Genomic DNA, 12,776 nt, shown 5'->3' with positions numbered 1-12,776 from the left:
CATGTGGTCACATAACAAAACGACGCCAGAAATGAGAAAAAAGTGCATTTATTAATAATTTGAGGTGGGCGGCTGAACCCTGAACTGCTGCTCATTGCGCCCCCACCTGCCAAACTGTACAAACCCCGCCCCCTGCCCTGCCTTCACCATTTTGTGAAAAGGACACTTGAGAGCCCACCTGAGCTTTGCTCCGCCCATCTGCTAAAAACCAACACACACTCGATAAAAAACAAACACGAGTAACAAAAGGCTCCGCCCTCTTCAGAGGAAGGCGGGCGGGGCCGGTGCCGCATAACATCCTCTCATTGGTCTGCCAGGATGATTGGTCTGTGAGGAGGTGTGGCCTGCACAGCCTATCCTCTCCAATGAGGAGGAAAGGGTGGAGCTAGTCTGTGTCTGAGTCACTGGATTCCTCAGAGGAGCTCTGGTCTTCATCGTCCTCGTCTTCCTCATCGTCGTTCTGAGAAAGAACAGGAAGTGGTCACAAAACAGGAAGTTCTATATCCTGCAACACATGAAGGGACGGACGGATGAAAAGGGCCCCGCCCACAAGGTCATTTATCAATATTTATATAAAAATGTACTTTCAAAATAAAACAGGATATTGTCTCTGCTGGACTGGTGATGAATGCCGTGGTCAGTCGGCCTTCACTCGTGTCTCCATGAACACGTGACTGACCTCATCGTCATCGCTGTCTGTGCTTCCTGACGTCTCGTCGTCTTCGTCAGAGTCCGATGACTCGCTCTTCTCCTCCTCCTCATCCGAGTCAGACATGTCCTGCTGGGATATGGACAGACCCTGTTCACCACCACAAACGCCACATGAAACTTAGCCCGGCCCCCAGCCTTTCTGACTAAGTAGCTGTCGTTACCTTGGCTCGGTACGCCATCGCCCTCTTGCTCACCGCCACTCCGGGTGTCGCAGCTCTTGAGCTTCCCGCCTTCCCCTTCGCAGTCACGCGGACTTTAGCTACGGGGCTGCTGCGAACTTTGGCGGTGCTGCGACGTTTCTAAACAAACAAACAAAGGTTAGCGCTGTGACGCACGGACAGGTGAGGCGGCGTGAGAGACTCACCGAAGACGAGATCTCCTTGTAGACGGCGCGGTCCTGAGGAGACAGAGACTGAGAAGGGAAACGGGCATGTTAACGACCAGCAGGGGGCGACAAACCTTCTAATGTTTCATTCATTTGTCAGCGGAGGCGGAGTCATCGTGCCTCACCTTGACCCAGGCCTCCAGCTCTGCCTTGTACTCCACCTGCTGCTCCTCTACCAGCTTCTTGTACTTGTCCTTCTGGCTCTGGCTCAGCTTCTGCCAGCGTTTCCCGATCTCCACCATCCGCTCCTTCAGGCTGAAGTGGTTCAGCTCGCCATTGGTCAGCAGCTCCTGGGAGAACATCTGGTAGCCGCTCCTATTGGACAGAGACAGCAGTGCACAGAGCGAGGCGACCGTGACAACACGGCTGACCGCCAACGTTTCAATAAAGGTTTTTGAATCGGGGGCACAGACTCACACTGGAGGCTTCTTCGGCTCGCCGTCAAACTTGGGCTTCCGCTGACCCCCCGCTGGAGTCCTCATCTCCAACAGCTCCCTCTGCAGGACACCCACAGTCAGTACTAGAGATGGACCGATCCGATATTACGTATCGGTGTCGGTCAGATACTGACGTAAATTACTGGATCGGATATCGGAGAGAAATAATAAATGTAATCGATCCATTAAATATCACAAAAGCACCTCACAAAACTTGCGACACGGCGTAACTCGGCTCATAACCGTAGCACGTGGGAGCAGTGTGCATCACGTGATAGAGCGGCTGTGTGTATTTGTAGCTTCGCTACCAAACCGGCATTTCATCTCCGAGGAAGTTATCCCAGAGAGAAGTAAAGCAAGTGTGGAAGTTCATCTCTGAATGTTTGTAAAGCATTCCAGCCTTAAGCTTAACAACCGATATATCGAGCGACTGCCTCTCTCTCTCTCTCTCTCTCCTGCTGCTACTTCAATCATTAAACTGATCAATGATCAGCTGATCGTCTCTCTAGTTTGCTTTTGGCCCACTTTGCACCAGAAAGAGGAAACCAGCGGCTGAACAACAGCAGCACGTTTAAGCTTGATAAGCTGTTGTTAGAATTTATTTAATATTACTTTCTACACCAGGATCTTTTTCTACAGCTGACGGCTGGTAACTGTGCAGGGGCGGATCTAGCAAAGTTTAGCCAGGGGGGCCGATAGGGCATGAACAGGGAAAAGGGGGCACAAAGACATACTTTTCTTTCTTATTCTCATTTAAAATGTTTAGCTTTTATTAAATAATTACCTGAATCTTACACCCAAAGTTTTAATCTGATGTAAAATGTATAGAAGTCCATTACTGTATATAGTAACTGTTAAGTCTAATATACCCTAGTAAGCTGTAGTACTTTTTCCTTTGGGAACCATCTGTGCAGTCTGCAGTTCTGTAGAAGAAAGATGTTGAATCTATTTAATTATTCTTGAAAAATAATTTAATTCTGTGCATTTTTTTTTTTCACACTGCATCAAATTAAAGTTGATTACGTCGATTAAGCATCATGAGGTGGGGGTCAGTTGCACTGACTGCAACTGGAAACCAGTGACAGGGAGCTGGAAGGTACAGGAGGAGGAACAGTAGTCCCAGTGGCAACGAGAGGAGGAGAGTGTAATTACCGTGGCGAGGAACCCACGGTAATTACACCAAACATCTGATTGTTGGGTTTTTCTGTGTGATTGTAGGGTCAACCTTACAATCTGAAGCGCCCTGAGGGGACTGTTGTTGTCATTTGGTGCTGTATAAATAAAACTGAATTGAATTGAAGACACCGTGAGCTAACAGCTAAAGTAGCATGAACCCCCCCCACGACGCTGGGGAACGCGCTCCCACCCAAAACGACCCCCCTCCCTAACGCGGTACGTTAGCAGTGCGTTACTTTGTTTCTTCTTCGGATACATTTTTCTCTAAAGAAAGGGGGAGAAAAAACTTCCCGTTTGGCGGCGGATATCAGCGCCGAACCTCGTAACGTTTCTGGTCTTCTGCCGCCTTCTTGATCCACAGAATCTTCTCCTTCTTCTCCATCGAGTTCCATGCCATGTCCATCGCTGCCTGGGCCTTCCTGCGGTCACTCTGTGGGTTGTGTCACATAACACTCAGTGACGGTACGGAGAGTTTTTACCTGCCATTTACTGCACGCGCTCCTTACTCTGTATTTAGCCAGGTAGTCACCAATCACGCTATGCTGCCACATCTCCGCCGCCGTCTTTGGCGTCTCTGGAAGCTTTGCTGCTGCCGTCTTTTTCCCGTCCCGTCTTTCTTTTGGCTGTCCAGCAGGGACCCACGGCTCAGACTCCGCCTCCCGACACCGCTCCTATTTAAAGAACACAAAAATGTGTTCAGACAGTTTCTGGTGATGTTGCAGATGGCGCCGGCTCGGCAGGTTGGTTACATCACCGTTCAGACTGAGCGCCCAATAAACAGGCAGTAAAAGAAGAGCCAGGCGCACCTTGACTGATGGAGACTTGGCTCTGTGGGGGCTCGAGGCCACGCCTGCACCCAATTTGGCCCCACCCATTTTCTCCTCAGTCATGACTCTGTCACGTTCCTCCTCTGGAAGACTCTGAGAAAGAAGCAGAGGTTACTTCCTGTTTCCTGTAGTTTAAGCAGCAGCTCTGGAGCCTCAGTGGACAGGATCAAACATGACAGCCAATCACAACGTGCCTTATCTATTATTGTACGATCTACTGTACAAATTAAAGCGCCTCGCGGCGACTGCTGTATAAATAAAAGTGAATTGAATTGAGGATCATCTGTTGTATGAAACAAGTAGTTTTAAAAGCTAGCTAGTTAGCCAATCAGCCTGCACTGTCACAGTTAGACCCCGCCCCATCCCGTTAATTCCAACCATGAAGGTGAAAGTGTAAATACAGCCCCGCCCATCGCTGTCCTGTCTGTGGGCGTTTCCTCTCGCTCTTCAAGGCGCTCTGAGGTCTTACCTCCAGGAAGCGCTGCAGGTCGATGTCATACTGCTTCTTTTTCTGTGGAGACAAAGTTGAGGTTAGAGAGAGGTCAGAGGTCGGAGGTCAGAGCGGTGCCGTCGCTCACCTGCTCGCAGCGTTTCTGGAACATGTCCTTCTCCTTCTGCGTCATCATCTTCCACTGTTTGCTGCACAGCACCATGCGCTCCGTGCTCGGCACGTCCTTCATGTTCACCATCAGCTCCGCGCAGTACAGAGAGTACCCGTTACTGCGAAACACAGGTACAACACGCAGTACAGCGAGTACCCGTTACTGCGAAACACAGGTACAACACGCAGTACAGCGAGTACCCGTTACTGCGAAACAGGCAAAACGCAGACGGAGTCAGGCTCCACCCCTTAGGTCCAGTCAAAGGGACTGTTCACGCTTCAGCACACGGACACACTTTCATGTTTCATGCACGGAGTCCTGACCTCCAGCACAGGACATCTGACCTCACGATGCTCTTCTGGAAGAACGGTCACAAATTTCCACAAACACTCCTAAACCTGTGGAAATCCTTCCAGAGGAGCCGGGCCGACATCATGTTACACTCACGCTCTGCCGTCAGGAGGTCAGGTGACGTTACCTGATGTCACCTGACCTCCTGACTTCTAAAACCGGTTATACTGTAAATTGTGCTGAGTGAGATAATAAGACACAGAAGGCGTCACTCTGACCAACCATGTAGCGTTTACACAGCTTTTGATGCGAGCCACAGAAAGTGAGCTGAGACTGATGCGCACTGTGACTAGATAACAGCTGAACCAATCAGAGAAGAGAGCGGACAGGACGCACCTGTGAGGACGCTGTGATGAACATTTCACTTATTCAAACAAACGCTCTTCCTTTGCTGCAGCTGTTCACTGTAACGGCAAACAGGAGCTTTCTTCTTCTACTTCTTTCTTCTTCTACTACTGAGAGGGAAGCTGGAGGGAGCCGGAGTAGGCAAACAGCTGACTGCATGGACCATCGACTACCTTACCAACAGACCACAGTATGTGAGGCTCCATGACTGTGTGTCCGAGGTGGTAATCTGCAGCACGGGGGCGCCACAGGGCACGGTGCTCTCACCTTTCCTGTTCAGCCTTCACACTTCAGACTTCTGTTATAATTCGGACGATTGCCATCTACAGAAGTTCTCAGATGATACAGCCATCATTGGATGCGTATCAGACGGGAATGATCAGGAATACAGGGGGGTCATCAGTGACTTTGTTGGCTGGTGTGAGACCAACGTACTCCAAATCAACGCCGGCAAGACAAAGGAGATGATCATAGACTTCAGGAGGAAGTCACCCCCTACAACACCGGTGAACATCCAAGGGAAAGACATTGAGATAGTGGACTCTTATAAGTACCTGGGTGTTCACCTCAACAAGAAACTGGACTGGACTAGAGGGGAGGATGTTAGTAAAGCTGACATCCATCATGAACAACCCACATCACCCACTGCATGAGTCTGTGAGTGGGCTGAGCAGCTCCTTTAGTCAGAGACTGAAACACCCTCGCTGCAGGAAGGAGCGCTTTGGCAGATCATTCATCCCAACAGCAGTTAGACTCTATAACTCCTCAATCACGATGTCATGAGTCACTGGACACTGTGAACGGTCACCACTTCGTGCATAATGGACCCTCCATGTGTACGGACATGTGCAGGTATATATGTATATGTGTGTGTGTGTACATGTCTATAAACAGGAATAGTAGTGGTACAATAGCTATGTCAAGCTATATAGTTTATGTCTTCCATATTTCCAACCATATCCATAATCACATACTGTGTATGCTACCATTGTATATAGTGTATTATCTTACTTTTTTTCATGGATTGTACTTATTTGTATTTTTGTATTTCCTTCTGATATCTGTACCTGAGCTGAGGTGACGCAAAAATTTCCCCGTCGTGGGATCAATAAAGTCTTATCTTATCTTACAGTAATGAAAGCTTTAATCTCAGCCTGAATCATCTGAATAAAATAATAAATGTCGTCTTATTTTGTCAAAGCTTTAAAAATGAGAAAGTTGGACATGTGAACTTCTGAGGAACGCGACCTCTCGGCCGTAGCTGCGACAGGGTTAGCGTGAACATGTCAGCACAGACTCACGGGGGAGGTTTGGTCGGCCGCCCGTCGAACTTGTCTTTCAGCTGTCTCTCGGCTTTGGTGAGGACGGAGCGCACGTGATCGTCCGAGTTCACGTCTGGATGAGCTTCCAGGTACACCCTCATGCTGTCCTGAAACAGGAAGTGCAGTCGTGAGACCCGGCGGTGAGACTTTCGGTTTCAGCCCAGATCATCATCACATTGCCCACACGTCCCAGAAGCTGTTACAAACACCGGAGCTGGTGTTGGCTCGCTTCCAGGACTCGTGTCGTGATGATGGTTCAGGTGAAACGCTGAGGCCGAAGCGCCTGCTTCCCGTCTCTCTGGTACCTCGTAATCTTTCTGGAGCTCCAGCGCCTTGCTGATCCACTTCAGTCTCCTCTTGTCGGACAGCTGGGACCACTGTCTCCTCAGAGCCTCCTTCAGCTCCTTTTGACTCACCTGAAACAGAAACGCAGTCGTGAGGATGCCGAGATGGGTCCTGACAACGCTCCGGGCCTGGAACCGGCAGCAGGTCTACGAGCTACCGCCGTGAAACTCTCCGCAGACGCCCGTGACAACACGTGCAGAGAAATCAGAGCACCGAGGAGCCGAATTGAAGTTTTGTATGATCACGAGCAGGACGCTGCCTACACGGCAGGCGTGATTCTGGCCCGTCTATGAACTCTGACCTTTTCTTCTTTCCGTAGAGTTTCAGGTGGATTCGGCTCAGCTGATTGGCTGGGCCACCTCTGGAAAACTCTCGGAGAACTCGTCTGTCTGAACCCTTGAGAGGAGCACGTGATGGTTTCAGCCGTCATGAGACGTTTCCATGGTGATGACTCACCTTCCTGTTGGGACCGAACCAGCCGATGCGCGCGGAGCGGCAGGACGGCGCACGTCTCTGCACCTGCCTGGCTTCATGCGCCCTTTTCTCATCATCACACAAAACTTCATTCATGGACGTGCGGGTTGGACGTGTTACCTAAGGTTGACTATATCGACCATCGCCGATGGGCCGAGCCTTTCGCCGGTCGTTTTTACAACAGCGATGTGTTTATGTGCACCAGTCTGTGAAGCTAAGAGAAGCAGTCAACGCAAACAATCATAGCGCCGTTTGAACGGCGGCGACTCGTTTACTCCGAGCTCAGAAAAGACTAACATGTGATTTCAAACCGCCACGCTGGTCTCAGTGGCTGCTTTGTCCACTCGGTGTTTATCTTTGCACACTCGACCCAAGGATGATCAAACAGTATCTGTATTCACACTGGAACTAAAGGAGGCCAAACATAACGCGTGAATGCTAAACGCGCGCACAATTCTGTCGCTCCGCCCATCTAAAAGTCTGTGCGTTTGGTCTGTTTCACATATGGCCCAACGACATCTCCTTTAGGAACACGTTTGCTTGTTTTACCTGCTGCACGGTGGTTTGCGCGGAGCGGTCGAGCCCTCCAATTGGACCGGTGCAGAGCTGCTGCGGCTGCACCGGCGGCACAAAGACATGCATGTGTGTGCTGAGCGCGTACCTCAGGGTGCAGCTTCATGTAGGTCTTCTTCTCGTGGTTGTACCACAGCTGTTGGGGGGTTTTGGGTTTCTCCGGCAGGTCCGACTTCTTCCTCTCCTCGATCAGCTCGGGGTGCTCCTCCCTGCGATCAGCTGACATTAGCCATGTGTGCGCCAACACCGTGACCAACACTGCTACATGTGACAGGAAGTAGAACTCACTTGAATCGAGCCATGTTCTTCTCGAAGTCTTCTTTCTCACGCTGGAACTCTGTGATGTACTTTTGCTGCGGGAGGACAAACAAACATGTGTTTGGTTTTTCGGGACTCGAACACGGACACAACTGCGACCTCGGGTTGTGCTGCTGAGCGCACCTTCTTCTTGTCGGGCAGCTCCTTGTACTTCTTGGACAGGATCTTGGTGAGGTCCAGGTTGCTCATCTCTGGATGGATTTTGGCGTATTTGGCTCGTTTCTCCATGAAGAAGCGAAAGTATGGCGTCAGAGGCTTCTTCGGGAAATCTGGGTGAGTCTGCACACGAGAGAGGTCAAAGGTCACAGGTGAACCAACACATGTCCCAGCAGGTTCTGGCTCCAGAAGGCCTCACCTTCAGTTTCTTGCCTTTATACGGGTTCTTCACGAACTCGATGGCGTCCACGATGAGCTCCGTCATTGTTCGGTACTTCCTGACCTGAAACACAGACTCAGGTCAGTTGAACCGTCAAAACCGAAAAGCTTTAAATCAACACGGCGATGGCTCAGAGGCGTGGTCTTTGGCCAGCGTACCTCAGACGAGACTTTCTGCCACTTCTGGCGACACATCTCGCCGGTGAAGCCGCCAAAACAAACTTTCTCCCAATCAAAGTGCGACTCGGTGGTTTTGTACTTCATGGCGTCTCCGTCAGGCAACAGGGTGCGAATCCTCTCCAGCAGAGTCAGACAGTCCTCCTTACTCCAGTCATCTGAGCAGGGAGACAGCGGTCAGGGCGGGGCCGGCGAGGGCGCGTGCCCCGCGGCCGAACGTCACAGAAAAACACGTTCGTGCGTTTTCACAAAAATCGCCAAAATGGTCGTCTGTGAGGACGAAGGTGCACACGGGTGTAACGCTGCAAACACGCAGCTTCAGGCAAACCCACAGTGTGCCCCCCCGTCACATCTGAACGCTCACTGGAAGCACTTACACGCTCATTCCAAGTGTCATCAACTTCCTGTGTGGACGCTGCTTTAGCAGAGTTCCCGCGGGCCTACATGAACTGACAGGCGAGTACCTGAACACCTGACAGCGCTAACAGCAGGTCGGCTTACCTGGTTCAGTCTTGACCCTGGCGCTCTGAGCCGTGGAGACGCTGCTGCTGCCGTTCATCCTGCAGTGACCGACGGAGGAGGCTCCGCCCCTCCCTCTGAAACACAAAATCAAACAGGTTTACTGCGGCAGGAAGTGCTCATGTGACCATCAGTACGGCTCAGCTCGTGTACTTCCTGTTTCTGCCTGTGTGGGGCAGCGCCGAGGCCAACAACACCTGATCCAATGCCCTGTTCTGGCTCCACAGGGGGCGCTCTCGAGCTCATCCTTTAGCCGAGCGAAACCAGCCCGACTGCAAGAGGCGTTGTCTGAAACGGGCGCCGTGACAGAGGACGCCCTGTCCTAAATCCTAAATCACTAAAGGACCAATGCCGGTGTTTTAAATCAGTGTCAGGTGAGAAAGGCTGCAGGACCAAAGGGGGCTGGATTTAATGTGACCGTGTTTTTACGGCGCCCCCTGCTGACCTGCGCAGCGTTTTGACACGTTTGGCTCTCTGTAGCTCAGAGGAGGCGGGCTTTTGGGGGGAGAGTCACTCGCCTGTGACACGGCTAGAAGTAAGTGGAGCGTGAGTCACTGAGCAGAATATGTCGCCTGATCACCTGACACGTCACCTGATCCCTGCTGCCCCGCTGTAGGCTAACACGTTGAAGGTCAGTGACATCACCTGTTACTGTATAGAATGTACCAGGTGTATTTATAGAGGATGACAGCTGGCCGCCACCACACTTTCACACCTTCATCTTCTCACTGCCCAATCAGCTTGCAGCTCACACCATGGCGGCCCAACAGTATGCGAACTTCCTGAAGGCTTCTTTTCATTTACAGAAATCAATCTGAGCGTGCTCAGAAACGAGATTCTGCACACGCAGTGAGGACACTGTGTTTAGGAGTCCTCCAGGTGTGGCATGCAGAAAGGCTCCAGAGCGCCACCCTCAGTGATAAAAACGTCAATGCACACTTTAAGCTCTGTGTATGAAGCCACGCCCCCACACCTGGGGACCATCACCTGTAGTCAGATTCTTCCAAAGATGCAGCTGCTCTTCGGATTTCACACATCTGTGGCGCCATGGCGGATTCTGATCCTTCGCCACTGGACAAAAAATGATGACTGAGGGGTCTGCAGCTGCCTGCACAGGTGTGATCAGAGTGCACACCCACTCACAGCGCCAGCTACAGGGCACAGAATAGCCAATCAGAATGTTTCACCTGCAGCAGCTTCACTGTGAGGGTGCCCACCTGTGTGCACCACAGCCATCGTTTGAATGACCTCAGACTGACATGCACCTCAACTGTCCTCACCTGGCTGAGCATTAAACTCACGTGACATCACCACACCAGTGTAACCACAGAGGTAACCGGAAACAGTGTGTGTTTGGTGACATTGCTGATGATCGATTCTCAGACAGGAGCGGATCTCTCACACACACCGGTGCCATTCTGCAGACGGTCCCCGGGTTCTGGGTCCGGACGGCCGGGGAGCTGGGCTCGGCCCGGTAAGCTCTCCGGACCGCCAGCGTCTAGCTGCCCGGTAATGGCGTCCATCCTCCGGCAGGAGTCAGCACGTAGCTTCCGCTGGCACGAACCGCCGAACCGAGCGCGAAGGTTTCCCAGTGAAACCTGTCTGAGCGACGCGGAGACCAAACCGGAACAAACCGGATGAAACCGGATAAAAGACCCGAGCTAAAGTCTCCGGACGGCACACGTGGAGCGTTTAACAGCTTTAATCCGACAAAATGATGACACGTAAAAAGGTCGAGCTCGAGTCTACCCGCGGTGCAGGAGCACCAGAACCCCCGAACCGCCGAACCCTTTACCCGCAGAACCGGAGCTTTGTGCGGGCGGGACGGGCTGCAGCTGCCCCACAAGCCTCCGCTGCAAAGCCGCCATGAATGTTGTGGCGACTCGGGGACGAGCGAGCAGAAAAACCCAGAAATGCGTTTAAAATCTGAACCTGGCGCTTACCTGCTGGTTCGGACAGAAAGCCGGGGTGATTCTGCACGGCACCGTGCCGGTTCGGCTGCTTTCGGGACCGTGGAAGTGTGTTTTTTTCAGCCGTAAACCCCGGGGAGTCAGGTCGAAACGAATCCGACAAAAGGAGCGTCTAGTCCGGTATGAAACTCCGCCCAGCGCCGCAGGGGGAGGAACTCCGGGGGAAAACATGAGGACAAAGGCGGAGGATGAAACCAGAGACAGCGGCCACAGCGGCAGCCAGCCCCGCGGAGCCGCAGCACACGCACTCTTTAACGGACGCTATTTTACATTTACGCCGTTTTCACTCAAACCCAACTGCGACTGCGTGGTCCGAGCCCTCCCCGCCACCCGCCACTCTCTCCGGGTCCAGATGCTGAACCGGTGGGAGGCCCGGGGACCGCCGGCTGGCCCCGGCAGAGATGCGGCCGGGGGCCCGCGGAGCACAGCGGATGCTCCGGGAGGAAACAGTCGGTGCTGCCGGCAGCTCGGGGCTCCCTCCACGGCCCGGCGCGGTGCTGATCGCGGTTTGAGAGGCGGCAGAGGAGCCCGCTAAGAGCAGCCGAGTCCCCGTGATCAGTGAGGTCATCATCTGAATCCGCACCTGCCGCAGGTGGGGTGAGGCGGTTCTGCTGTTTGTCCTAATAAACTTTTTTTATTTAGAATAAAAACAGCCTTTATTTTGAGTTCTTGTGACTTTAATTCTGGAGTAAACTCGGAGGACCCTGCCACCTGAGGTGAGGACAGGTGCACTGGGCCTCACCTGTGGGACTCTCAGAGGTCTGAGCTGGGGTCCGGGTTCTGGTGGACTGTGGAGCCCTCACAAACACAGCCAGTGGCCCCTGAGCGCCACTGCTGGCCCGGATGTTCAGCACGTTAAAGCGACAGTGTTGGGGTAATGACGTCATCCTGACTAACAGCGCGTGCAGCAGCCTCTCTAACTTTGAAGGGTCAGGCTGTGCACGTGGACACCCCAGGATGAGCCACCAATCAGCTGATCAGGTGTCTGCAGCTGTCAGAGCCTCAACATCCTCAAGAGGAAACACTGCAGACTGATCGATCGGCTCACTGACCGATCAACTGATTGATTGAGCGGACCCACAAAGTTGAAACTCACATATTTCACAGGACTTCTGCAGAATTTACACTCACAGCCACTTTATTAGGTACACCTCCTCCTCACAGCTGCTTCGTCTGCTCCCTGGGGTCCGGACACACCGGTCTCCTAAATCATCATTCTGATGCTTCATTTGAACCTCAGCGGCTCCTCTTCATCACCCTTCATCATCCTGCTACCCTGTGATTGGCTGGTGAGATATCTGAGTTGAACAGATGCACCTAATAAAGTGACTGTAAATAAAATTAGTGTATTGTATTCATGCATCTTAATATATGTTTGTATTTAGTGTGTTTGAACATGTTTCTGTGGGTGAAGTGAACCTCATGCTGTAAAATCTGCTGGTCTTCTCTCTCACACACACACGCACAGGCACTCCTAAAGCTTAATCACCAACAGCTTCATGCTCTTATTTTGAAATGTCGCAGTAAGTCATGGTTCCTTCTTAGTACTTGAGCCTGTCACACAGCAGCGTCACACAGGTGATGCTGATTGGATAATCTGGCTGCGAGCTCGGTTGAGCACCAGTCAGACTTCCCGTGTGTCAGCTGTCGTTCGGAAGCTGTAAACCTGCAGTAATGATTTATTTCGGTCCCTTTTTTTCTTCTGTCTGATCTGCTGTTTTCAGAGGAGGCGGAACTTTAGTGTGATATGTCACTTTTTGTTTTGTTTCATTTATTAAAAACTTTATTTGGATCTGATCTCGAACATGTTTCTTCTTCTTTGCTTTTTGTTCTGTACCGTTTGAAACTGTTACACTCTGCTTGTTTCTT

At 51.8% G+C, this 12,776-nt stretch overlaps 1 protein-coding gene across 5 annotated transcripts; it reads right to left on the bottom strand.

Moving 5' to 3' along the window:
• Positions 1 to 32: 32 nt before the first annotated feature.
• ubtfl (upstream binding transcription factor, like) lies at positions 33 to 12,262 on the bottom strand. 5 transcript variants are annotated; one of them, XM_040022226.1, is made up of 20 exons: positions 12,039 to 12,262; positions 8,920 to 9,014; positions 8,401 to 8,576; positions 8,222 to 8,305; positions 7,990 to 8,145; positions 7,837 to 7,901; positions 7,637 to 7,757; positions 6,462 to 6,572; positions 6,136 to 6,263; positions 4,115 to 4,256; positions 4,006 to 4,047; positions 3,516 to 3,629; positions 3,216 to 3,380; positions 3,029 to 3,139; positions 1,514 to 1,593; positions 1,222 to 1,411; positions 1,076 to 1,123; positions 873 to 1,010; positions 680 to 781; positions 33 to 460 (listed from the first exon to the last, which is right to left on the bottom strand). In XM_040022226.1, the coding sequence occupies exons 1-20, from the start codon at positions 12,134 to 12,136 to the stop codon at positions 386 to 388; spliced, it is 2,241 nt and encodes a 746-aa protein (XP_039878160.1). In that variant the 5' UTR covers positions 12,137 to 12,262; the 3' UTR covers positions 33 to 385. The 5 variants fall into 5 exon arrangements, with proteins under 5 accessions (XP_039878160.1, XP_039878169.1, XP_039878195.1 ...); XM_040022235.1 differs by having other exon boundaries at positions 680 to 778; XM_040022261.1 differs by lacking the exon at positions 12,039 to 12,262 and adding an exon at positions 10,881 to 11,044.
• Between the last annotated feature and the right edge of the window lie 514 nt (positions 12,263 to 12,776).

The sequence above is a fragment of the Simochromis diagramma genome, unplaced genomic scaffold (assembly GCF_900408965.1).
Source record: "Simochromis diagramma unplaced genomic scaffold, fSimDia1.1 OVJJ01000385.1, whole genome shotgun sequence".
Classification (NCBI taxonomy): Eukaryota; Metazoa; Chordata; class Actinopteri; order Cichliformes; family Cichlidae; genus Simochromis; species Simochromis diagramma.
Note: the sequence above shows the minus strand (reverse complement) of the source record. Positions and strands in the feature narration are given on the sequence as shown.